Source organism: Patagioenas fasciata, chromosome 7, assembly GCF_037038585.1.
Source record: "Patagioenas fasciata isolate bPatFas1 chromosome 7, bPatFas1.hap1, whole genome shotgun sequence".
Taxonomy (NCBI): Eukaryota; Metazoa; Chordata; class Aves; order Columbiformes; family Columbidae; genus Patagioenas; species Patagioenas fasciata.
In genome coordinates this window covers 2,382,534-2,409,626 of record NC_092526.1, presented here as the reverse complement: position 1 = coordinate 2,409,626, position 27,093 = coordinate 2,382,534, and the positions used below count along the sequence as shown (strand labels likewise).

The following is a 27,093-nucleotide window of genomic DNA, read 5'->3' as shown; positions in this document are numbered from 1 at the left end:
AACAAAAACCAGCCTGATTTTCATTGGGTTAATCCATGGTAGCAATGCTATCAAGAACAGCCTTTGATTTTTTTTTTTCTGCAGGCTGAATTTGTATAATAAAATATTTGAATACAAGTCTCACACAGTAGATCTGGATTCCCGCTGTTTTAAAAGCATTGCCCAGTACATAGAATCATAGGATGGTTTGTATTGAAGGGACCTTCAAGCTCCCCCAGTGTCCCCCCTGCCATGACAGGGACATCTTCACCAGCTCAGGTTGCTCAGAGCCCCGTCCAGCCTGGCCTGGGATGTCTCCAGGGATGGTTCAGCCACCACCTCTCTGGCCAACCTGGGCCAGGCTCTCACCACCCTCAGGGCCAACAATTTCTTCCTTATATCTTATCTAGATCTCCTCACTTTCGGTTTAAAGCCATCATCCCTTGTCCTGTCACTCCATGCCCTTGTAACAAGTCCCTCTCCAGCTTTCCTGTAGGTCCCTTTAGGTACTGGGTGCTGCTCTAAGGTCTCCCCAGAGCCTTCTCCTCTCCCACCCCAACTCTCAGCCTGTCCTCCCAGCAGAGCCGCTCCAGCCTCTGATCCTCCTCATGGCCTCAGGACTCGCTCCAACACTCAGTAATATGGTAGGTTAGATTGCAAGCACTGGGAGTTGCCTCTTGTCTAAGTCTAGACTGTAGGTCATTGCTTTAACAAAGATGCTACTGGTGATTGTCAGGAAAGACTCCAGGCGTTGTCATTTCAGAAGCGGTAGGAATAATCCATACCAGTATAAAACCATTTCCAGCCAACTTGTGCAACTGGGCATTTCCAGGATTGTGACAGTGCCAAGAATATTAGTTAACACCAGGCTGAATGCTGTAATCTTGTTTTCTTAGTGCGTAAGGCAATGATCAGAGACACCAGCTTGTTCCTCTTGAGCTCACAGCCTGAGAGCTATGCCCACGCATATAAGCAAATCCATAGCCTAACTTCACAGAAGATTGGAAAATGGGTGACAGAGACCCAATACATCATACTAAACAAAATAAGATAAAACACGGTAAAATACTGAGTCAGCTCAGCATTAGGAAAAGACAGAAAATTGGTTTCCTCAGAAGCTGAAGCAGACAGCAGGAGGGAGGTGAGAAAATGAATGTGCGGTGGGGTAGGAAATGAGTGTTGCAGACATAAAGAGACATCTTAAGCAATGACTGCTGAGACTAATCCACCGAGTATGTTATCACCATCTCCATCTGCTGGGGTTTCAGAAAGGAATTCAGCACAATGCTGCAGAGCAGATTAATGTGGACGGTTAGTTTTTGTGGGACTGCCCGTGAGCTGACAAGGACGCTGAGACCAAGGACGATTCTGCCACCACCACCACGATGGGAAGCAAACGTTTGGTTTGCCAAAGGAACAACATTTGGTCCCTGTATTGAGGTACAAACTCTGACACACCTGCCCCAGACTTTTAAGGGTTTTGCATCGCTGTATTTCTGCAGCCGCTGGATAAAACACGCGACGAGTTCAGTGTCCAAGGTTTTCCAAAATGCTGAGTTTATGGAGGAGCAGTGCAGTGCTGGGCCATCCATTTCTGTTCCACCCTGTGTCTCATACATTCATTTTTAAATTTATCTACCAGGAATATTGATTGGAAACAATGCATTAAGAACACAGAGCAGGAGACATTTTGATGACCACCTATAAAGCAAATGTTTCTAAAGTATGTAGGTACTTGGCATGATTTGCACAGGTGTTTGTGCACAAACTCATGGGAGTATTTCGCTTCTGAAAATTCACTACCTGCCCATGTACATCTTGGAGTATGAAAATAAGTCAAAGATGGTATGAGGTGGACAAATGAGTGGGATTTACAGTAAAGCAGGTGAAAAACAGCAATCAGCTGTTCAGCATTTATATGCTCAATATCCATTGGAGACTCACTTAATGGAAAGGCTCTTAATTCACAGACTCAAATTAGACGTTTAGAGCTGTGTAGTGTGAATACATGTGCTATGTTGGATGTCAATGCAATAACTATAAACATAGGAGATTGAAACCAGCCCTTGTGAATGCTTTGTTTCTTTAGTTACAAAGAAAAAACCAATTAACATGTTTATTTTGTAGGCAATACTTTTGTCAATTTTGCAACAACTTATGCAATATCTCACTGAATGTGTAATGTGAGGAATGTGATTTTTACTGCACTCTTTAATGTAGTTATTAGTTCATTCTGTCCACTTGGTGCATTGTGATTATTGCCAGCATAGGGGTCATTCTCCTGGTGCCACAAAACTGAGTAGTCACATAATTAGTGTAGACAGATAAACTGTCAGAGGAAAAACATTTATTTCCTTTCTGCAGAAGTAATTATTCACTGTGGCTGATTAACTGTCCTTTGTAGGCATAAATAATTATCCCTACTATTTCACACATGGGAAGATTTCTTAGAATTACCCATTTTTGAAAGCACATAGACTTACAGGGATGTTTCTTTCCCCAAACTGCTTGAGCACAAAGTCTTTCTTGCAAATATTGTCTCCATGTGGTTGAATGGGTACCAGTGATTTGGCTCTGATCTTGCTTTCACCAGCGTAAAAATAGTTAATATACAACGTTTTTCACAAGTATTGTAATGTAAATACTAGATAGCTCATATACATTTGCCAGGCACTAATATTTTTATGGACATGCTTACTAAAAAGAAGCACATTGCCTCTTCATAGGCTTCTTTAAAGCCTCTGATTATCAGGTCTTTTGTGTGCATATCACAGGGATATATGTATCCTTAAAATGTTCGTAATGTCTGAGAACATCTGAGCTCAGCACAGCACAAGTGCTGAGTTGACTGGAGATATTTTGGGCTAACTCTCTCTTGGTATTTCCCTTTAAAGCTTCTCCACTTTGGCTGGAAAACAAAATACTTGTTTCTAAAAGGAGGAGAAAAGCGTTCTAAGAACACTGGATGTCATGGTTTTTACTGCATTGGCTCTTTGATATCAAGTATTCAGTGGACAAGCCTCGAGTGTCTTAACTGTGGCCCGAAGGGACTAAATTCTGTACATCTGACTCTTTGCATATATGAATTATGCAATTGAAGATTAATATTTTTACATACACACAGATACACCCCCAAATTGTTGCAGTTTGCTTTGCGATGGTTGGAGTTGGAAGTTAGTTATCCCTTTTGGAGCTGCTTGGCAGTCTTGGGAGGCCGTTTGTCTTGGTTTGTCTTGGCATCCCCTGCCATGTTACCCATTCTTCAGTGTCATGGTCTAAAAATGGGGGTTACTACACTTTGTGATTTTTTAAAGTTTATGTAGTTTGAAAATATAAACATAGAAAAACATCCACGAGGCACTTGTAAACTTTGTATATATTTTTAACTTTGATAGATTCAACTATTTTATTGAGAATTGCTGTCGCTATAGGACTTCAGCTGACAAATATTTTAACTTGGCAAATGTTCAGATTTTTTATAAGTGAATCCATTATGCTCTCCTAACATCTGCTCTTAATAATCCCAAATGGGTTTGGTTTGTTCTACTTTCACATGAAGTTTTGTGTTTGCTTGGTTTTAACTAAAGCGCCATTACACAGAGTAGTTAATTCTTATCTCATTGATGTTGCCGATAAAAATGGACATTAGATTCAATGAGAGTTAAACCAGAAGACAAAGTTGAGTAGGTTTCAAAATATTTAGTTATAAGACAAAATAGTCTCTGAAAGTTTAGCTTAACACTGTGACAATAAATAGTAAAATCATTGGCTGAGTAAGTTCTCACGTTATAAATTTCTTCTAAAATTGCATCATCTGCAGCATACAGTGGACACAAAATGTTAGGAAATCTGATTAGAACGTCCTTTTATCTTTCCTTTAAGTAGAACAAATGTGTGACAATTGAGAACACCGGTTTTGTAAATGCACTGGGGAGGGAGTTTCTCTCTAGTGCAAAACATAAATGTGAGAGTTTAATCAGCTCTTTTCCATAATGCACTGTTTCTGTAACGTGCAGAAAACGTACAAAAAAAGAGAGATTGGAAAAGCAAGTTAATATAATCACGTAGGCCCACTGAATGTTGTTGGTTTCCTTCATTCTGGATGCGTTTAATACTTAAAGCATCTTCTTGTCAAAGGCATCACAGGATGGTTTGTGTCAAAGGGCCCTTCCCAGCCCCCCCAGTGCCACCGCTGCCATGGGCAGGGCCATGTCCCTCTGACGCTGGTGACCCCATGGCTGGATGCAATCACTGCAGGTGGGGTCTCACCAACACGGAGTAGATTTCATTTTAAATGAAACAGGTATTCCAAAAACCTGCCTTGGTATTTTCAAAGGCAATCTCACTAACAGTGAATGCCAGACGAGGATTTTGTATAAACCAAAGCGTCATCTGGAAAATACGTGACACAATTCTGCGCTGATACTGTGGAATCCTTCGCTGGAGCGCTGTGTTTGCTTTTGGCGCGACACTTCGCCAAGGATGCTCGCCACCTGGACTGGGGACAGGGGACAGGAATGAGAACAATCAAGAGTCTGGAAAACATGACCTACAGCAAAGATGAAAAGAGCAGCGTGTTGATTTTTAAAGAAGAACTTGAAGCAAGAGACGCTAACAGTTGTAACGTAACTTTCTGGTACTTCAGTCTGCTGAAGCAAAAAGAAGAAATAGGCTAAAGCTGCAGCAGGAAGGTTTTAGTTAATACAAGATGTTTTGGTTAAGGAAGGTATTTAAAATGGTAGGAAGTTAAGCACCAGGAGGCTGTGGAGGCTGCTGCAGGTTCATAAGAACGAGCTGCGAAAGCATCTGCCAGGAATAATTCAGGTGTAATGATTTCTGCCCTGTGGCATATGGTTGGGATCTGGTGGTTCTTGTGGCCTCCATGGGGGTCCTGGGGTGTGGAACAATCGTTCAACTTGTACCTTGACAGCTCAGCTCAGGCAAAATAAGATAAAATAAGATAAAATTTGTTTAAAAAGAGATAGAAATAAGGTAGGGCTGCAAATGGCCTTCTTTCAAACAACAGCAGGCCCAAGCTCCTCCTCAAACATCATCCAAAATAAGTTCAGTGCTCTGTGCTAAAACTTCTCTGGAGTTCTGGTTTAAAATTGTCTGCTGCTTTTCAGCCTAAATTTAACTCTTTACGAGATGGGATGATATTGTTGGGCTTTTTCCTTCCTTTAGGTTAAATAGCTCTTCTGTCATTCTCAGGTTTCCCATAATGTGAATTCAGTCAGTGTTGTCACATTCCCCCCTTTCACATCAGCTATTTTTGGTTTTTCTCCTAAGAATAATTAGCCTTAATTTTCCCATTGTCTCTTCCCTTGCATTGCTTTTTCCTACTCGATTGAGTGATTTTTTCTGAATGAGATTGCAGTTTCTTGCACAAAACCTCCCAATGAAGGGCCTTCCACTGCACGCCTTTCCGTTCAAATACGTCATTCATGGTATCATCCTCAAAGCTACAAACAATATAATTGTAATATATTCTATATTACCACCAGTAATATATGAATCGTAGAATACAAAAGCTATAAATATTTCCCCGTTCTCATTAATTTATAAATAGAAGACAAATGAGATGTTTAGGTGCTTGATATTTAAATGAATGCAACGGAGATTTGTGACCCGCATACACTAGTGTTATTTTTTAAATATCCCTTCATCCTCAGTGCTTCATCCATTAAACTATGGGATTTTTTATTCTGTCTGTCATTGCCATTTGTCTTATATCACTGTGGCCTTTGCAGCACAGTTTGAGAACCACCAAGTGAGGTGCTCATATCAAACACAGAATCACTTTCATATAGTATTTCTTAACATATGCATGTATGGAAAGAGTCAAGGAAAGCTCCCGCCTAAATTTATGTAAGGTTTGTCTGGGGTGTATTTAAATGTGGAAAACTTGGAAGAAAACTGAAGAACATACTGTCAGAGGAACATCTTACAGTGCTGGCGTGCAGCTGTGGAATATCTTCTTGCGAGAGGTTCTGCTGGGATTTGCAGATGAACACTCTCCCTCGGGAGGCAGATGTATGGGACTGAACGTGTTACTTTATTGGCACTGCAGGCTGCACAGATTGATGTCTAGGCTGAGTCTGGAGCGTATGTCTGATGTTAACACAACAGCAAACATTAAGTTGTTTCCTCAGGTACCAAAATATTCACCATCCCCAATTATTCTTCAGTATAAAACATGTATTGAACCCCCTGGAGCTTTTGGTGTTGTCCAGCAAAGCTGAAGTTTATCCATTTGAGGGATTATTCAGAGGATATTATAGTAGACATCTGAATACTCACTCCAAGACGGGATGACCTCTTGTGATCTCTTACAGCCTCAGTTCTCCTGTGATTCTGTGACTCATAAGCCATTATATTTATATGGACTTATTAACAGGTAGCCTTGTTCCTGCAGGGAGGTATATATTAATTCAAACATTGGACCTTGCTGTCAATACTGTCATTCTTAGAACTGTTTGCTACTTTATGTCCTTTATTTATTAAGCTGCTTTTTCTAACTGAGGCCTTTCACTGTTAACAGTTAACTTCAGTAAAAAAATAAAATATAATAATTATTGCATGAGTGGTTTTCTGAGGAATTTCAGCATGGTAGTCTATTATGAATCATCTCCAAGTTGGGATGCACCCCTTGCTTTTATGAGTTAGTCACCATTAACACATTTTTGTGATCCCGTGGGACCGGCACCCGCCTACCGCAGAACTGAACAATTCCCTGTGGCACGGACATCTGGCTCTGATTGAAAATTATTAAGCTAGCAGCTCACGTTGCAATAGCATCCAGAGGGATGTGCTTGGAGGGGCAGGCAGAAAAGGTGTCCTGTGCAAAGAGAAATCTTCACGTCATCCTAAGAGGGTTTTCTTCATTTCGATCAGTAATTAGTCTTCTTTAGATTGCAGTGAATATTGCTGTTGAATTTTCAGTGTTGTTTGGTTTCCGCTCCTTCCCTCATGCCTCTTCATTGTTTCTAGGCTCCCAGAAGATACCAAAGTATGTCACAACTCCAAAGCAGCCAAAGCCAAGTGCACGTCTCCTTCAGCCAAAGCCAAGTGCACGTCTTCTTCAGCCGATGGGAAACGGGTGCTCCAGAGCAACGTGCTCAGCACTGCCCCCTCCATTCACCACCTGCCCAAAAGTCCGTACTGGTGTTTTCACAACTCAGATCCCAGGTAACCTCAGACACGTGTCTTGGATATTAATGTTTAGAAAGCAACAGGCTTCTCTCAGTACACTCTCACAGAATGATGCTGGATTAGTTCTCATTCAAAAAGCTCGGACTCCTATTGATTGGGCATTAAAGCAGAAAACAAGTAGAAATAAAGCTCCAATCCTCAAATCTAAAGAGAGGAAATAGAGTTGTGCTGCTACCTCTGTGCAGCGGGACAAGTCTCCAAAGCGCTTTCTTCTTGTGCTGCCAGAGGAGCTGTGCAGTGTGGTGGGACAAGCAGTGTAGCAGAGACCGCTGACCAAACCAGCAGGCAATGTCCCTGGGCCCACGTCCCACTCCATGGCAGCTCCCTGGCACGGCAGGAACGAGGACGACAAGACACCAAGCCCTAAATGTCCCCAGCTGGTCAGAAGGAACCAACGGGATGTCACCAGCTGTTCAGGGCCACTGAGTGTGGCTGCATTAGGAAAAGTGCATTAGGAAAAGTGTGGCCAGCAGGTTGAGGGAGGTTGTTCCTCCCCGTCTGCTCTGCCCTGGTGAGGCTCCATCTGGAGTTCTGGGTTCAGTTCTGAGCTCTCCTGTTTAAGAAGGACAAGGAATCAGTGGAAGGAGTCCAGTGGTGGGCTATGAAGATGCTGAGGGGTCTGAAGTATCTTTCTGATGAGGAGAGACTGAGAGAGCTGGGGCTGTTTAGCCTCGAGAAGAGAAGCTGAGAGGGATCTTATCAATGCTAATAAATATCTCCAGGGTGGGTGTCAAGAGGATGGACCAGACTCTGTTCAGTGGTGCCCAATGCCAGTGTGAGAGGCAGTGGGCACAGAATGAAACACAGGAGGCTCCATCTGAATATGAGGAGAATCTTCTTTGCTGGGAGGTGCCAGAGCCTGGCCCAGGTTGCCCAGAGAGGTTGTGGAGTCTCCTCCTCTGGAGACATTCAAACCTCCTGGACCGACGTGTGTGATCTGCTCTGGTGACCCTGTGTTAGCAGGTGAGTTGGACTGGATGATCTCCAGAGGTCCCTTCAACCCCAACCAGCCTGTGATTCTGTCCGTGGTGTGACAGATGTCCCGGCGCCAGGCCTTGGCATCAGAGTGCACATGAGCATTGTCAGGAGCAAGAAAACACTGTACACCTACTGCTGCACAGCGGAGATTCGAACTCAAACGGCTGAAGCATGGGTGTGCACACAGGGATGTGCTTGTAGGTGAAGTTTATTATCAGAAGGTCTTTGCTCTCATCAGTGCTGAAGAGTGACAGGCACATGGGTGTTTTAGCAGAAGGTTCCTTGCTACTCTAGCGCAGCGGTAAGACTCTCAACTCCCTTTCCCCACAGCTCTCCCCATCAGCATCTCTCTGAAGAACACGTCTGTGCGTCTGTGTATAGGATGTAGCCAGGCATTCCTCCCTTTATGGTAAGCCAGGAGTGATGAAGAGTATCTTCCTCAATGGTACAGTAGTCATCTCTGTAAAATATTTTTGAGTAGGCACAGAGTCCTCCACCCTTTCCTTTTCGTTTGATTTGATTGTGTCCGTGGTCATGAGCACATCTTCCTCTGTATCTCCTGACTCAGAAGTTACGAGTGTTATCAGAACTGGAGAGCAGAGCCTTCCAATGGCTGCTGGGGAGTGGGCAGCACCAAACCACTTTCCATCCTTTCATCTTTCCCCCTTTCTGCTCTCCCACTCATGCAGAAGGAGCAGCTGCAGTATTCCCTTTCAGCCAGAAGGGAAGACAAGCAGACAGCTGTCACGCCATGAATCAGATGTTAAACTGTGGTTTGGAGGGGAAGATTTTAGCTTTATTTCCCACTTGCAGAACAAAGAGCATCTGTTTTTGACACTTGCAGTTTTATGCTGATCTGGGAGCTTGACTTGCAATTTCAGATTCCATGTAGGGAAACTGCATTCAAATAGCCTATGCGAAATATTCTCCTTGCATTTTTTCATTGATTAGGTCACTGTGAAGTTAAATCCAAATTATACACAGAAGAACAGAATGCTTAAATGAGAATGAGAAGTAGTATGTGTGATTCTCTTCAGTCCTGTAAGTGGTGTGACTAGAAACACTGTGAGCAGACAGACTGGTTATTAGTTTTATTGCTTTTTGTGGCATTTGAAGACAGCAAGTGCTGAAGAATGAACAGACTTTGGCTTGAAAATGGTTTGTGTGTGCTGCAGTAGTGGGGGATAGAATGGTTTCTTGGACACGCTGGGGATCGAGAGAGCCAAAAGTGAGTCACATGGACGGCTGCAGACATCACATTTAATTGTGTAATAATACTACAGCGAGCACAATTGGAGCAGGCTCGCTGACCTCACAGCTGAAAGCGCTATTTAAGATCTGGCTTCCAGATGTTCCAATAGGATCTAGCCAGCTGCTAGCAGAGGTTACCCTGAGCAGTTTAACAGGCAGTATTTTCAGCCTAATCGTTCGGAAGAGATGTTTGCACTCATTTTCTTTTCTGCTTTGCTATGGGACAAGGCTCAGACGTGGGGATTCAAGGACGGAGTGCTGCATAACTCCATTTGGTTAGGTAAGAATTAATTTAATCGTGAATATTTTGCTGCAAATGTAACTGTGTTTCTTCAACAGTATAAAGATGAGCACCTAGCAGTACAAGAATGAGCCTTGCATCAATATTAGCAAAATCCTGCATTGAAATGGGTGATCATTTTGTCTGAGTAGTGACTGGAAGTTTTGTCCTTATGAGGTTACTATTTTTATTATTTCTCTGGAGTGCAGGATAAAGTAGTTATGGAATATTTCATCAAAATCTATTTTCCTACAGCATGAGGTAAAGTGAAAACAGCATTAAATAATACTTGCTTCTAATGAAGGAAAACAAGTATGAAAAGAAACATTTGCCAAAGGAATGAATTACTTTCTGCATGAACATACTTCAGATGCCTGGGGTCCTATATATGAAACTAAATGATCTGGAAATAATAGCGATAATATTTCCTGGGTTTCTGAGAGAGTAGAGAAATGTATATATTTTGGCCGTTGGTTTGTTCACATCATTAAACAGTGGAGACAAGATTCCAAAAGGGCTAGAGAAAATGCTGTGGGAATAGTTTCGTATACATCGAGTGGGTTTAAGTAGCTCTTAGAGTCCTTTTATAGATCTCTATAATTATCCAAGACAACAGAAAAGCATAGTCAGAATATAGTCACATAAAGGATGCCAAAACAAAAACATGCACCGAGTGCTCCGTTTTTTTAGAGAAACACTTACAAACTTCTTTAGAATGCTGCCTGTTTCTTTAAGGGTTATAAGGAATTCCCATAGCCAGTACACATTTCTGTTTTGCTCAGATGTTTCACGAGGGATTGGGGCCACACTTGAATAGCTGGTGCAGCCACCACGTGGCTCCAGCCCCTTCTCAGAGGACCGCGTGTAAATGAACAGGAACATAAATGAGAAAGAGAAGCAATCTGGATTGTTTTCCATTTGACTGCACGTTTTTAATGACTTCTTTTTCCTTCTGAACTCGGAACGCGCCGGCTGTGTCCCGGGGTTGCTGCAGGTGCCCAGGTAGGGGAGAGCGCTGGGGGACGGCAGCTTGGCGGCTCCTGCACCACCTCAATGGGCTGCTGTTCAGAAATAAGGATGACAGAGAGGAGGTTTGTGTGGATTTGAATTGAACACAGGCTGTGATGGGCGTTCTCAGCCATACCGAGAGCTCGGGCGCACACCGTGCCGCTCGCGCTCCTGGCCAGAGAATGGGTCCTGGGTGGTTTATTTGCAAATATCACAATAGCCACACGACTGCTGCATCCAGCCACCCTGCATGTAGCCTTTAATGGCTACTACAACATAAATGTGAATTCGTAATAGCAGTGATCCTTTAAGCAGTTTTATGAGTCAATTTGAAGAAAAGATTTTCTAACTCTTCAAAATTAAGGCAGAGTGGTCACTGGAATGCACAATAAAACCATGTTTTGCTACGCCTTTAGCGTTTCCTATGAGAGTAAATAAAAATGATCCATGCGAGAAAAACTGATGACTTGCTCTAGATAAAAAAACACGTGCGAAATCTGGAAGCCCAGTGTGCAACTTTGAAACAGCCACTCTGCTTTCTGATCCTTTAGCAGTGCAGCATCTAATGTAACCACAGCCAAACACTGCTGAAACCTCTAAACACGGCTGATTGAATTACCAGTGGAATTCAGTGACGTTATATATGAATGAAGAAAAATTGGGCAAACTCCCAGCCATCCAATTTATTCATCTTTGTTGGGTTTTTTTTAATAAATAAATGAATAAAACCTGGGAATGCACAGGGACATCTGAGCTTTGCTTATCTCCTCTTCTGCTGATAAAGCCCTATCAAGACCAAATTGAAAATGAAGGGAGTGCCAGATCTTGGTGCCACAAAGGAGGATTCCCAGGACAGCTGCTGCTCTCTTGGTGTTCAGAGTTTCATCCCCATTCGTGCTCTGTGTGTCTGTGCAGTTTAGGGGCCATAACTGCCCCATTTGCTGGAATGCTCTGAATCTGACCGTGTGCCTTAGCACAGTAACCAGTAACTCTGCATGACCACCCTCTGCTTAAAAGTTAAATATTCCTTTTTATTTAGCATTTGGTGTTTGTGTCATGCATATTGAGGGCACTTTATTAGGCCAAATTTCATGCTGCTTGTGTTTGTGCAGAAAGGTTGGCTGCGTTTTACCATCTCCTGCTGCTGTGGGTGAGTACAGGGTCACTGTCCTCACAGGGTCCTGCTGTCTCTGGACATCAAGGAGAGATTTTAAGATGTGTGAGTTGGAAGAAACGTGTCCTGTCAGCCACGTAACCCGTGATCTTTTGAGTAAGAACCAGAGGAGAAAAGTGGGTAGGAAATCCCTGAGAGAACATTCCCAGCATGCAGGTTTTCAGGCAAAGAACGAACGAACTTTGCTGAAAGTTCTCACTGTTGTCCAGGATGAGATTTTGGGGGGGTCTCACAAGAAGAGCAGCCCCCATCAGAGGAGATGCCCAGCTCAAGCTGGGACATGCACTTTGCAATGCTGGCCCCGTGGTGTATGGACCATATACATTTCCAGCAGCCGGCATCTGCTTGTGCTTACAAGTCAAAACAACGTTTCATGCAGGTTTATCTTCATGGCCGTGATATCACCTCCATAAAGACACAGTAATTGGTGTGTGTGTGTTTATGTGTGACTGTGAATATGTTTATATATGTAGATACACACACATCAATATGTAAATGTATATGAATAGTTAATAAGTACAATGTTTTGACCCAAGTCTGTTTTTGCAGATGCAGTTTATCTTTCTGCACAGCCCCTAATGTAATTAAGAGGGAGGGGAAGAAGATGCCTGTGAACGATCTGATCAGTTAATTAGAAATACTTTGGGGGAACACTGTATTGTTAAACTGTGACACACCGAACTAGCATCAAATCTCCAAGCCTGGTGGAGCACACGTGTGTAGTCTGTGTTTCCAAAGCTGCTTTTGGAATAGCACCACCACCAAGACCTTGCAGGAGGACTCGGTGGTGCTGCTGGTGGAGCAGCCCACGCAGAAACGGTGATGAGCAGACCTTTCCAGCAATATTCTGAAAAAGCGATGCCTGTCCATACTGACATTTTTAGCATCAATAAGTGGGGGTAGATACCTTTAGAGAGATAAGATTTGAAAACAATATTGCCAGGTGAAAATGTCAGGAGAACAACTAGAAGTAGTAAGTTTTTCTGTCAGCTCGGAGTGCTGAGCCTGAGCAGCAGCGTTTGCCCCCAAATCCCGGGTGGTGCATCCAGCAGCAGGTCCAGGGAAGGAGCAGGGTGGGTCTTGCTGCCAGAACGGTGGGGGCTTTGACCAGAAAACATCATTAACACTCAGCTTTAAGGCTGCTCTTGCTTTGGCTGGGACTGGTCACCTTTGCGAAGGTGACAAACGGGAGGATTCAGCTGCCTCGTACTCTTTGGGTGTAAGGGGCGCAGCTCAGCTAATCCCAAGGACTACATTCTGTGATTTTCAATTCACCTTTCTGTTCACTTCCCGGTGAGCTGTGACATGGATAATGTCACATCCAGGCTGTCCCCTGGGTGGGCGATGAGGCTAAAGCTGCTTCTGTAGGGCTCAGATTTTCGATTCACGCATGCTGAATCATGCTGTAAAGAAGCCGTGAGTGGATTTATCACGTTAGCCATCATAGACTATTACATGAACAAAAAACAATACTTCCCTCAAATAAATATTTAATTAAGATAGATTATTATTTTCTTAATATACATACCATTCTACCGCAGCTGTTGTTGTGACTCTTCATTGCAATGGAACGGGCTCCTTCGGAAGCATTTTTGCGGGGAATAGATGTTAACCCATGCCAGCGACATCCCCAGCGATGTTCCAGAAAGCAGCTCTCAGTCTTCTGAGACCACTGTCAGCAGCATCATTCGCTTCACTGGGCACCACGCCAGTGACTGTGGGTCCAAAAGCTACATTGGCCAACGTCATTCTGAATCTAACAAGGGTTCTCACCATGGCTAACCACAATTCAGTGGTGACCGTGGTTTTTACAAGAATATCCTCCCCTCGCCAAAACTACTGACTCGAAGCTTGTCCCTAGAAAAGACATTCTTTTTTCCCCATGGTGCAAATAGCTACTGTAGAAACGCTTCCTGTTTTGCGTCTTTTTTCAGTCCTGTTGACTAGTGGTAGCTACAGGCAGCCATTCCTCTCACATTACACAAAACGTGAAAAATCTAAACAGAAACGCCACTCGGATTAGATGTGCGGTTACGTTCCGAGACAGATTTCCATACATATGGCATCAGACAAGTGAAATATGAAAAGATTATAAAACTTGGGTAGTACTGACAGTTTCTAGGTTTCCTTGGAAAGCTGCTTTACAGTCTGCTTGCAACTGCAAAGGAAAAAAATAATGAAGAAAGTGTATTCATTTTCCGTGCAGCAAAAACGTCAGCCAGCAATTGTTCTGGTCCTGCTCTTTGCACCACAAGCTCAGATATTTTTATTTCACGTTTTCATTCCCTTCAATTCCTGCCTCTCCTCTACCCAAGTAGCTCTGATTTAACTTCTCTGGAGAGACAAAACAAAGCTCTGATTCATCTGACGAAGGCGCTCGGGGCTCCATCCAAGAAGCTGAGCTGTGATAGCGATCCAGGAGGAGCTTCCCCGCAGCCAGCGAGGACGCGCAGAGCGGGTGATGCTGACACCAACCACGGTTCCCATAACTACTGCCTGCCCAGTGCTCCTCGGGGAGCCCTTCCCTGCCCCTGGTGATCTGCTGTTGTTCCCAACTTCTCCCAAACAAAAACACACCTTTGGGTTGCAGAAACATGCCCTTGGGCTGCGAGGGACATATTTTCCTGGCATTTTCCAGCTACTAGCTCAATATTTTGTTTTGCTTCCCACCTGGACAGTAGCCCAAAGTGCTGGAGAGCACCCTGGAAGGTGAGACAGCTGAAATACAATACTGAAATAACTTCTTGTTTTGGTCCCACAGAGCGAGCAGCTGGGGTGTATCACAGGGAGTCTCGCTCCGGCAAGTACCAGCTCACCTACGCAGAGGCAAAAGCAGTTTGTGAATACGAGGGAGGACACCTGGCCACCTATCAGCAGCTGGAGGCAGCCAGAAAAATAGGTCAGCAAAAAACCGCAGCCGTTTGCTTTTCACCTCGCTCATTCATAACTCTCATTTTCGTGAATGTTGTGAACTCTGGGACTGTGAGGTTTGTAAACTCCCTGGGTTTTTGCCCAAGTCACAGGTAATTTTGTCCCCCGGTAACAGAGCAACATCTGCACACGGCGCTGCGCATTCCCCAGAGCTCTGGGTGCTGCGCAGTCCCAGAACCAGTAACACCAGTGGAGAACCATCTGGCCAGGCTGGGAAGCAATGGTGCATCCCCAGCTCCCGCCCCCGGGGGCCGCAGCAGAAGGTGTTTATCACCAGGGAGCTTCTATAATAAATGCGCTTTGCTATTTTTCATATCAAGATGTTTTCAAAATGTTTATTCCAGCCATATTTGCTCTGAGAATGAGTGTTGTGCTTGGAGTGAAAAGCAGAGCTGAGCTCTACTGTACTTCTGCTTGATTCCCAATCAGACATTATTAATTCATTCAGAGCATTAGGAAAACAATGGAAAATATCCTCCACTTGAGAAGTTTGCGGGCTGCGCCGCTGAGTCACGAGCTGGCTCTCGGCACCGGCACACATGTAAAAAGGGCACTTTTGTCTTTCTGAGGAGCTCATAGTCCTGGGACGCCACAAATATGTTCCAGTTTGTCTCAGTGAAAACATTGAATCGGTCTCTAGCAGACAGTGAATAACATTGCATTCTTTGGCTATTGTTTTTAAGTTCTCAGCCACAAAAAGCATTTACAGGATCTTTTTTGTTCAGCGAGAAATACTTGAGGCAATTCAGGTATTTAAATTTAAACTGAAAGTATTTTATGTAAATACTTTGTTTTCTTAGCTTCTTCTCTATGTTGTATTTTGCTCACTCTCAGAACTTAATGCTGCGAACTCTTGATATAGGATTGAGTCAATTTGTATGGCTTCAAAAGGGAAACAAAGAACACACTTTTATAACTCATCCAGTGCATAGTTTGTTTACAAATGCTGGTATAGCACTTAAAACTCACTGCCTGGGAAACTGTATAGTCCATCTGCATTTTTTTTTCAAATTAAGAGCTGATAATCATGTTGTGGAGAACACAAAGCTATTTTATGGTCTGTATTTAAAATTATCCTCTCAAAATATTGTTCATTCCTGTAGTCCAATTTCTATCAGGCAAATTACAACCAAGTCATTGATCAGCATAAGGCTTTACTTGAAGAAAAGCAGTTTTTCTTGCCAAGGATTGATGTATCACGTCCGTGTGTCATTTTCTGCCTGTTGCAGGTTTCCACGTGTGCGCTGCGGGCTGGATGGCAAAGGGCAGGGTTGGTTATCCCATAGTAAAAGCCGGAGCCAACTGCGGATTTGGAAAAACTGGTATTGTCGATTATGGGATCCGCCTCAACAGAAGCGAGAGATGGGACGCCTACTGCTACAACCCCAACGGTGCGTTCACAAACAACCCATTGCGCTTCGGGTCTAAGATTAGGACAACAGGCTGCTCGGCGTGAGTTGGCTTCTATACCACAAACACGCTGGCCGAGAAGCGGGGAGTGTGGATACAAATGTATTTGGAGCCTTGCGCCAAGCCCCCTCTGCTGGTACCTATAGAAGATCTGGCTTGCTCAGAGCTCCGTGTCTCTGCTCTGCGTCGCACCACATAGAGCTGGGCCTAAGCAAAGTCCTTTCTGAACCTAAAAATGTAACGATATGCTGGTTTTGACTAAAAAAGTAAGTAATATTTTCAATGTGATGTGTTAATGTCTTGTTTTGTGTAAGTGTTTACATTTAGATTACAATTTCACTTAAGTTACTGATCTGAGATGTTTAATGTGGGAACCATTTTCCAGATATTTTGCCTTTAAACAGGCTAAATTTAGCATCAAGCCTTATTCCTTCTTTCTTGTGCTTGAGATAGAACAACTTTTCAGAATGCATGCCATGTCTGGGACTGCAACATCGGGGACATCCAGCTCCCAGCAGGTCCATGTGTGTGTGTGTGTCCGTGTGTAATTACATGGAGAAAAGTGCATCTCCAAAGCAGATCTGGAGATGTGGTTCAAACACAACTGATAAGATTTCAGATATGGGACATCTCCTGTATTCACGTCCATTCACCACGCTGCAGATGACTGAATTATTGACACGGCCACTGTTTTAGTTTAGCTCAAAATCGCTTCAACTAGCAGGAAAGACAGAAAAAGTAGGCACCAAGCAGAAAAGCAAAGCCTAACTTTGTGCACTGCTTGGCTCTCCCACTGCTCCAAGTGTCCTACCCCGCCTGGCAGAGCCAAAAATCAGAGTTGTCCGTGACGTCTGTACAGCTGTGCACATTTTGTTTGTGCTTGTTTATGTGAGCTGGACAGTTGTTAATCAAATAGCTCTGTGGGGCGGGGGACGTTCCCAGATGTTCAGCGTACAAAGAAGACTGCACAAGAGGCTACTGCTTTCGTTCTTACTGCGTGTAAACTGTCAGCACGACTTTCTCCTTTGTCGGCCTCCTCCTCTGCACTCAGAGGTGGTTATTTTCCAAATGTGCTGCTTGGGTAGAGAAGAAAAGGAAACCAGAGCTGCCAGTGCTCAGCAGAGCTCGAGTCTCTCCCATTAAAGGGATATATATTCTCTAGGATGCTCAAGATGTCAAGAGGAACTTGTGCAACTGTTCACGTGTTTGAAATGTACGTCCCACATAGGAATGATCTGGAAATACAGGACTCATGGACAGTGTACAGGCTACGAGGGTTGATCACACATCTCTTGTGAATAGCGAGTGCGTAAATACACGAAAAGTGCTGTCGTGCTGGGTGTTCCTGAGTGATTTCCTACAGACTTGCTGGGCCCAAGTGCACAAAGATTTAAACTGTAGCCATATCTGGAATGAATACTCAAACTCTGATGTTGTTATTTTTCTCTTAGGAAAAGAATGTGGTGGAGTCTTCACAGATTCAAAACATGTTTTTAAGTCACCAGGCTACCCGAATGAGTATGAAAATGATCAAATTTGCTACTGGCATATTAGAGTAAAGTATGGACAACGTATTCATCTACAGTTTCTAGAGTTTGATGTTGAAGATGACACTGCTTGTATGGCCGATTTCTTGGAAATCTACGATAGCTATGATGACGTCAATGGCTTTGTGGGCAGGTAAAGCAATTCCAGCTTTATTATGCAAATAATCAAGTTATTATTTTTTCCCCAGAACATTACTTGAGAAAATCACTGTATTACTTTATCCAGTTAGCACCTCTGATATGCCCATAGTACTTGTAGTAATAGTATCTGACTTATCTTTCCTGGCAATTTACTGTCATTAACACAGGCCTGTAAGGGGTTTCAGAAGATTGTGCTTTGCCCCTTTCTGCTTTAAATTACATGAAAGAAAGCTGCAAGACTTTTCAGTTAGCTGCTTATCTTAATTCTCTATCATTTCAAAGGAAGAACTCTTACCAGTTCCTGCCACTTTTCACATCCTCTCTACAAATCATGTGTAGCGAGGCAAGGATATAGCCCATTTGTTCTGCCTTTACAGATAATTTTACATGTTTTTCTTCGCTTTGTTCTTTCTTTCTTAGCCTTGGGCCATTGTTCTTTTCCTTGTTAAATTGCTCTTTTACTTGTTTTGCATCATTTACTTCCTGCATATGTTGAAAAATGTTTCCTGGATTCTTCCCTCCCCTAAACCTTACTATAAGAGAATGACAAAAATCCTTTAGGCGATTGCTTTTAATGTATAGAGGAGAATTACATACACTGAATACCTACAATTTAGCCCCAACAGCCCCAGCTCCAAGGGACAGGACACTCTGAGAGCTGGAGGATATAGGTAGAGAGATAGATAGATAGATAGATAGATAGATAGATAGATAGATAGATAGATAGATAAAGAGAGAGAGAGAGCGAGGATATGGAATATTTGCTGTGTCATTTAGTCATGACCCTTTTTTTTTTTCCAGGTTTTGTGGAGATGAATTACCAGATGATATCATTAGCACAGGTAATATATTTATACTATTTATGTTAAAAAATCAGCCAAAATCACCTTTTGTCCCTACTTTCTAACACTATATCGTGAAGATCTCCAAAAACACAATCTCTGCTCTGTGTCCTAAACTGCTGTTCCAAACTGCCAGCATGCTCTTTCATCAATGCAGTTACTTCTAAATAATGGGAAATTAAAACAACCCAAAACTCTAGTTAGAAGATAACCAGGGTGCATCCTGCTGGCCTTCCGGAGGTAGGACACCTACCCACATTGAGTTTTCACACAGGCATTTTTATACAGCAGCCCTGTAACCAGTAACCGAGCTCTACCTGTGCACACAATCTTCATGCACCAGTTTTTCCCATTTCAAGAGCAAGGAGCACAAGAACACTTCCAAAGCCGGCTATAGACATTATTCCATTTATATACTTAGGCAGCAGGTCGAGATCTGATCACACATAAATCAAAGCCACGTTTACCTCTCTTTGCTCAAACATCACCAAGTCAGCGTAGCACAGATGTCACCTGTGCGAAGAAGCAGCCACGTTCCCTCCCGTTCCCGACCCACAGCTGGAATCAGCAAAAAGAGAAGAAAAAAGACAAATTGTCCCGTCCCTGAGCTCCCAGTTTACAGGTGGAGATGAGCAGGTGACGCTCAGGGGAGGGTGACGGAGCCACCTCACCCCTGTGTCACCCAGAGATCCCTGAGGCTCTGTGACAGATGTGACGTTTGAGTGAAGCTGAGCAGCATTGTAAAGAACAGGACTTTTTTTGGTAGTAAGCACCGGGCACAACAAAACTTTGTCACCCTCTGGGCTCTACGGACAAAGAAAACTGAGGCAAACCTGCCTGCTTTTCCATGGGGATGATAGAGCTGTTCTATAATCCTGCCAGGCCACAGCTCAAATGCAGACAGAGCAGGTGGATTGCTTGAAAGATCTCAGAAAGAAGAAAGAGCATTTCAAAAATAAGTCTGAAATAGCACATATTTATGTGAAAACGTAACCTTTGGGTTTTCTTTTTCTTGTCCCAGGCAATGTTATGACCTTGAAGTTTTTGACGGATGCCTCAGTGACTGCAGGTGGGTTTCAGGTTCGATATACGACGATGGACACGCTGTCAAAGTCAAGTGATGGAAGGAACACAACATCCCAAGGGAAAACAAACTTCTTACCTGGAAAATTTGGTATTATGTGAGCAGAATAACGAGACACCCTCATTAAGGAACTCATTTTAGAACACAGTTCAGATACCTGTTTCCTCAGATAAGACATTTTCTTCATATCTTTCTTTTTATTTTCTGCTTTTATATAAGTTTTGTTAATAAAGTATACCAGGAAATAAATTATAAAATATACTTACATGAATAATAGAAGACTATTTTTGAATTACAAGTACTGTAAAAATCTGCAGAACTAATTGTTACCAAAGATTTAAGAATTATTTTTCTATGTAAAGTGCTTCTTCTCCTCATTTCTTGCACCATTTGACCAAACCATTTGTGTGACTGCTTCAATTATTTTTAAATTTATGTTGTTCTACCCCTATTTTCCTTTAGAGTAAGTTTTTTTTTTAAGATACATAAATTCAAGTTGTGGATGGCCCAGCAGCCACCCATGTAATTGTGTGAAGTCAGAAGACTGGGAAGCAGCACGAACAGCACAGAATCAATTCTATTATCATCATAACTTTGTTGTGAGAGGAATCACAAACTACTCAATGAGTTTTGCCACGGTTTCCTCATCCAGAAAAAAAGATGTTCAAGTCCTTTCACTTCTCCGATTTCACTTAGTAATAAATGAAATGAAAGACTTGATAATAAAACTGGTGAGATGAAGCATCAGAAGGAATTGCTAACCGAGTAGCAGCAAAGCCGTTCAGAAGATACCGTCAAGATGCTGTATGTTGTTTACACGGGTTTTAAGAAGACTGTATTATTGTGAATTGATGAACATGAATCATTCTCTGTATGTTTTTTACTTCGGTTTAAATTCCTCAGTCTGAAACAGCATTAAAGCTACCTCTGTTTTAATTGTGCCTTGAGTTGCCAATGAATTATTTTTATTTCTTGAGAAAGAAAGAAGTTTGTGTCACTGGTTTTAATGGAATTGAGCTGCACCAAAACTCTACTGATATTTTTTAATCCTTCTGCCTGGTGGATGGAATAAACCTGTTCACACCCTCCTGGCATTCCAGTTCTCCAAAATAATCAAAAGTGGTTTCTTAATAGTAAGAAAAGTGCATAAAGAGAATCCTTAACATTTTATTTATGACCTAGGATGTGTTTTTGTTGTCTTGGGGTCTTTTTTTCCTTGTTTTTCATGGAGAAGCAACAGGTGTTGAATGGACGTGGCTCAGAACCAAGGGGTGTACAGGAAAAATCCACCTGTGCGGAAACCCCCATGGAGCCAGAGGGGCTTTTAACGGTATTGCTCCATTTTATCACTACAGCTCCTACTCGGGGACCCCGTTAAATAGTTACCAATAAAAACCCAACTGGAAATGGCTGCGGGAATACACATTGCACAGCACAGACCCGCATGTGCAGGTCTTGCAGAAGTGCAGCTTTCTGCAGGTAGGTTTCTGCGGAGCTGAAGCTCGGCTGTAGCCGCTGAGCGGTTTGGGGAGCCCTGGTGATTATTTTCGAGTCACAAATAAACGATTTATAGACCGCGGGGTCCGCCGGGCTCCCTCAGCGCCGCCGCCTGAGTGACAGGCAGCCCGCGCGCTCCGCCCCGCCCCGCGGCCACCGCCTCCACCAATCGGAGCCGAGGGGCGGTGCCCACTGGGGGGCGGGTATCCGCCAGGCGCGGGAAGCGATCCATCACTCCGCGCTCCGCCGCGCGCGGGGGAAGCACGTGACGCCGCTCGATGTCCTCCGACTCGGCCGCCGGCGCCGCCTCCCCGCTCTCCTATTGGCTGAGGCGGCGCAGCCCGGGCTCGCGCGCCGCCAGTGCCGCGGGCCGCCATCTTAGCCCGGGCTCCGGGCTGCGCCCCCCGCAGGACCCAGGCACCCACCCCGGCACCCGGCCCGGCACCATGAGCGCTCCCGCCGCCCGCCCCGGCCTCCAGCCCCTGCTGGAGACCCTGGAGGACCCGGCCGCCCCGCCGGGGGAGCTCACGGACGCGTACCTCACCATCGTCAAGTGAGTGCGGGCCGCGGGGGCAGCGTGAGGGGAGCGAGCGGGGGCGGCCCGGCGCTGCCTGAGGGGACGGCGGCCGCGCTCGGCCCGGAGGGGGATGCGGGCGGTGTGCAGGCCCGGCCTAGGGTCTCGGCCCGCGTGTGCCGGGCCCGGGCAGCGTGAGCCCCCGATGGGTGCAGCGGCGGAGCGAGGAGCGAAGCGTCTGCCCGGCTTTAAATTCATGGGGCTGGGGCTGTGAGGCCGCTGGCTGGAGATCGGGGGAAGCATGTGGGCCTGAGGGGGGGAAGGCGGGAGGGAGTGGGGGGCGGCTTTTGGGTGGCTGCTCAAACGAGAGCAGCTCCCTTGACGTTTTCTGGCGAACGTGCGGGTGTGGGGGAAGGAATGTGGAGCTGCTGGCTGGAGTGTCGTGGTTTAACCCCAGCCGGCAGCTCAGCCGGTCGCTCACACCCCACGTTGGATGGGGGGGAGAATCGGAAGATTAGAAGTGAGGAAACTGTTTGGTTGAGATAAAGGCAGTTTAATAGGTAAAGCAAAAGCTGCACGTGCAAGCGAAGCAAAACAAGAGATTCATTCACCACTTGCCCTGGGCAGGCGAGTGTTCAGCCATCCCCGGCCTGCACCATGTGTGACGGTGGCTTGGGAAGGCAAATGCCATCACTCTGAATGTTTTGTCTTCTTCTTGCCCCAGCTTTATAGGCTGAGCATGACATATGGGGTGGTATATCCCTGTGGTCATCTGAGGCCAGCTGTCCTGGCTGTGCGTCCTCCCAGCCTCTTAGAATCACAGAATGGTTTGTGTTGAAGGGACCTCAGAGCTCCCCCAGTCGCCCCCTGCCGTGAGCAGGGACATCTTCACCAGCTCAGGTTGCTCAGAGCCCCATCCAGCCTGCCCTGGGATGTCTCCTGGGATGGTTCAACCACCACCTCTCTGGCCAACCTGGGCCAGGCTCTCGCCATCCTCAGTGGCAATAATTTCTTCTTCATGTCTAGTCCTTCTTGTGCACCCCCGTCCTCCTTGTTGTCAGGGACATGTGAGAAGCAGAAGAGGCCTTGGTGCTGTGTAAGCACCGCTCAGCAGTAACTAAAACATCCCTGTGTTATCTATACTGTTTCCAGCACAAGGTTTCTGCTAAGAATTGACCCCCCCCCCCCCCCAAAAAAAAAAAAGGCCAAACTTAAAGACAGTATTAAACAACAGCTTTCTCAGGTTGTCTTCTGGATGATTGCACTTAATGATTGTTTTTTGCTATGTGAAATTGGTTGTTAATGTTTGATAGGATAAATTTAGCTGTTCTGTGTGATGTTCTTGAGATATGTGCAAAGTCATCACTGCAAGTTGTCAAACCAGAGTTTTCCCGGAGGTGGGAGCTTGCATTCCAGACTTGCTGCTGAGGAATGTGCTTTTCAAGCTCATATATTTTTGTGGAAAGTTTATCTCATATTCAGCAGTCATTTAAAGTTTACATATTCACTTCTAATCTTTTTCTGTAAGTTGACCAAAAAATGAAAGGCCTTTTTTTTTTTTATGCTCCGTAAGGACAAAATGGGTCACTAGTCACATCGCTTTCCACTATACTAGGATGCCTGTGCTTTGTAACAATATTTTATTGATATGTCAGACTAACTGGTGACTGGCATTTTTGCTCTTTTCCTTAACTTCCTCAGTGTTGTGTTTTAGCTTTCTAAGGAAAGAAATGGTTCTGTACTGGCTGATGAATTGTGTATTAGAAGTTTGAAGTTATGTCAATTGTAACGTGTTTGACCTGGGAATATTGCTTCTTTTCCCTTCTGCTCTCTGAAGTCGCTTGACTGGTGAGGAAGGCAAAGAATTCACTGCAGATGTCAAAAGACACTTTCCTCAACTTTGCAAAGTGTTTAAGGTACGTCTTTTCCATTCAGCTTTTTACACTTCAGTGAACAGTGTTTAAATGGTCAAGGTCAGTGGCCATTGTAAGGTTTGAATTTGAGTTCCTTTAATAAGAATTCAAGTTAGTGACATTGCAGTTTGTTGTCAAAATACATCTTCCATTTTATTAGAAATCACTACAGAAACAATAAAACACAGGCTCTTGGATGTGTTCAGGCAGTGTTATGCAGTCAAATCTGAGCCTCCAGCCAGAAGATACAGTGTGTTCAGTCTACTTTTAGAAACACTTTGGGGATTTGGACAATCAGTAAATGTCAATTTTTTTTGAAGATTAATATAAAGACTGTTCTTGACCCTCTGTTTTTCCTTTCTGTTTTAGTTGTTTAAAAACAACAGGAGACTCAATTGATAGTACAGAACAAGTGAAGAAGTAATGAACTTTGAATGTTTAGAACTTATTTCAGTAAAGATTAATTCTAAATTACGGAGAACAAAAATGTCTTCAGACCCTCAAATTGTTGTATTGGTTTGCAGTGTATTGCAATGAGGGACTGACCTACATGGGTGCGTTTTTCATCAGTTTGCTTTTGACAACTCTTCACAGAACAGCAGTGTTGGTGTTCAGACAATACTTCACAGCTGCTTCTGCAAACTGAGACTTTATGTATATTTTTTTCAGGCACACATTTCAAGTCCAAACTCAGAGCTAAGTAATGCGGCATTACAGGCGTTAGGATTCTGCGTTTTCAATTCGAAGATTACATCTGAGTTATCTGGTAAGCGAACAGATTTCAGTGTGGATGCTGGTAATGCATGTGTATATATACATCAGAGTTCTTTATTTCTTTGTTAGCATATGCTTCAATTTTGACAAGGTTTACAGTTTCCAAGTGGTGCAGTGGTTTTGTCTCTAGTATCAGCAGTGTCATCAGTTCACTAATTTTCATCTTGTACAAAAAACCTATATTTTTCATGCTCTTCACCTAATACTGTTTTACTGTTTCTAATTTCATTAAATGCTTTGACAGCAGTTAGGGACTGTAATTAGTTTTGTGTGTCAGACTGGTTGTGTGTCAGTGGAAGGTGGTTATGCTCAGGTTGCCTTCATGAGTACAGAAGGAAACATGTTGTGATTTGACTGTTGTGTGGTGCCTTGTTGGTGCCACAGTCCATAATGACTCTTGAAATGGTAGCAACAAACACCGTACTGTCAACTGTTCTCCCTTTTTCTGAGAAGTATTAAATACTTTTGGACAAATCTTCTGGAATGACCTTCATTAGAAACTTAACCTCAGGCAAGACTGAGCAAAATCACAGGTGTGATGTGCAGAGGGCATTTTTTTCATGTGACTGCTGTTCTGTTCATTGAATTTTATTCTTTCTCACATTTTTTCTACTAATTTTCCAGCGTGTCCTGCTTTCATGTTACTCAAACTTAAACCTGATTTTTTGTGAGAATGAGGCACTTGTAGTGATGTCTGTGTGATCCCTTTCCTTTCTTCCATAACATTTTTTTTAACCAGTTGAAAAATTACAGTCAGTCTTGGTAGAGGATGTCAGGGTTCAGAAAGAGTTTAAGTGCTGAAAACAGTGTGTTTTAGGGAGAGAAGACAAAATATATATATATACTCCATTAGGAAATGAGTGTATATGAGCTTATGACAGTGAGATCATTTACCTACAAAGCCTAAAATTTATAAGAAATCAGGCCTCACTAGCTTTGAGTTTTAAAGGATTTCTCCATCTTTCTAATTGCGTGTAAGTGCTGTGTTAACCTTATTCTTTTTTTCGTGTGTCATGAGCTTGCTGTTACCTCATTTACGGCTTTACCACCCTCTTTAATAAGAAAGCCTCTTGTAGACTATAAAATGAGTTTGTCAGCATAGCAGTGAGCTTGACCAGACAAAATGCTTCTAAATTCACTTGAAACTCAAGAAATTTTTAAAAATTAAATATCCACTCTTTAACTTGATCGGTTTTAGGTAAAATTGTCTTTCTAGTTTTATGTTTTTGTGGTTTCTTAAGAAGGTAATATAGATATACTACATTATTAGCATCTGTATATTAATAAATTTGAGCTTTTTTGCTAGTTTATTTTGAGAGCAGTTGCCAAAAAGTAATGTTTCAGACATTGAATCATGTTCATTGGGACTTCTTGTTGAATGGATCTTTAGTAACGTTAACCGAAGTAAAATGACATGAAACTTGCTAAGAAGCTGAATGGAATTGCATGAACAGAATTTGAGTGCTGCGCGTTCTGCTTCCAGAAACTGAAGTACAAGACTTGATTTCATTGGTGAACAGCGTTGCTGTAAAAACTTCAGACAAAAACACACGCACTCGGGCACTTTGGGTGATCTCTAAGCAGACGTTTCCTTCTGAAATTGTTAAAAAGGAGGTAAGTTTCTTCACTGCTTTGTTTATGGTTGAGTTGTTGTTTTTGGTGGCCTGATTTCCTAGGGAGATGAGGCTTGTGCAGTTTCTTGGTCACTCTCCACTCAGTATTTGAATCTGAAGGTCATTTTCCATCAAATTTGACAACAAAGTATAGGACCTAAGTTCTAGGAAAAATTATAAGGGCGGCTACAGAGGGCAAAGAGCCAACAAATTATTGCTTCTCTTGAGGGAGAAGCTGCCATGGGAATTATTCTGTTAGATACCAGGGAAGCAGCACAGAGGAGAAATGTTGTGAATACTCCAGTTTGGTCAGAGGTCTGACGTTAAAACTAGACCCAAACACAGGGCACAGTGCTGGGAAACAAAGCTTCATCATCCCAGTTCCACATCTAGATATTTGTATTTAGGTGCTCACTCTAATGTTCCTTTTTCCTCAGGTGTCCAATATTATTTCTACCCTGGAAACGATACTTACTAAAGGAGATGTACAGTCTATGGTGGTTGAATACGAAGCACTGAATGTTATTATACGGTACGTGCACTGCAATATTGTTGAAATAGATGCTAGGTGGGTGTTTTTAAGAAAATATTGCAACAAAATATATTTTAAAAGCTCTTTGGACTGTTCAGTATGTTCTAAACTGTTTTCTCAAAGTGGTTTGTGTTACAGTCAGTAGAACAGAGTGAAAGCATGTGAACTGTTGTCTCTGTTTCTGTCCCTTTCCCAGCAGTTCTCTCAAACTGCTTCTTTAGCAAAATGTTCCATTAACGATAATAATAACAACCAATTCTGACACAGGAGATAGTCAATATTCAGATAAACTTTCATTGCTTTTATTTTTAATAACATTATTAGGAATTATTTCCAAAGTGTTACGTGCACTTCACAAGTCATGTTCTACGTTCTCTTGTTCAGAACCTACCTGGCTGGGAAATTCTCAGCCA

General features: G+C 43.4%; 2 protein-coding genes across 5 annotated transcripts in view; both read left to right on the top strand.

Annotated features, from left to right (window-relative positions):
- Positions 1–20,773, top strand: part of TNFAIP6 (TNF alpha induced protein 6) — a 39,802-nt gene extending 19,029 nt beyond the window's left edge. For 2 of the 3 annotated variants that reach the window (XM_071810674.1, XM_071810673.1), the window contains exons 5-10: positions 6,970–7,167; positions 14,644–14,781; positions 16,043–16,204; positions 17,675–17,903; positions 18,713–18,753; positions 19,775–20,773. In XM_071810674.1, coding sequence (XP_071666775.1) covers positions 6,970–7,167; positions 14,644–14,781; positions 16,043–16,204; positions 17,675–17,903; positions 18,713–18,753; positions 19,775–19,938 — 932 coding nt within the window. In that variant the 3' untranslated portion in view covers positions 19,939–20,773. Of the gene's footprint in view, positions 1–6,969; positions 7,168–9,239; positions 9,701–14,643; positions 14,782–16,042; positions 16,205–17,674; positions 17,904–18,712; positions 18,754–19,774 lie in introns of those variants that run through there. The other variant, XM_065841108.2, reaches the window with a different exon arrangement.
- Positions 20,774–21,675: 902 nt separating this feature from the next.
- RIF1 (replication timing regulatory factor 1) overlaps positions 21,676–27,093 on the top strand; it is a 30,322-nt gene continuing 24,904 nt past the window's right edge. Inside the window, exons 1-5 of one of the 2 annotated variants that reach the window (XM_065840680.2) lie at positions 21,676–21,887; positions 23,686–23,764; positions 24,431–24,527; positions 26,019–26,149; positions 26,586–26,680. In XM_065840680.2, the coding sequence (XP_065696752.1) occupies positions 21,781–21,887; positions 23,686–23,764; positions 24,431–24,527; positions 26,019–26,149; positions 26,586–26,680 (509 nt within the window). In that variant the 5' untranslated portion in view covers positions 21,676–21,780. The remainder of the gene's footprint in view (positions 21,888–23,685; positions 23,765–24,430; positions 24,528–26,018; positions 26,150–26,585; positions 26,681–27,093) is intronic. The other variant, XM_065840681.2, reaches the window with a different exon arrangement.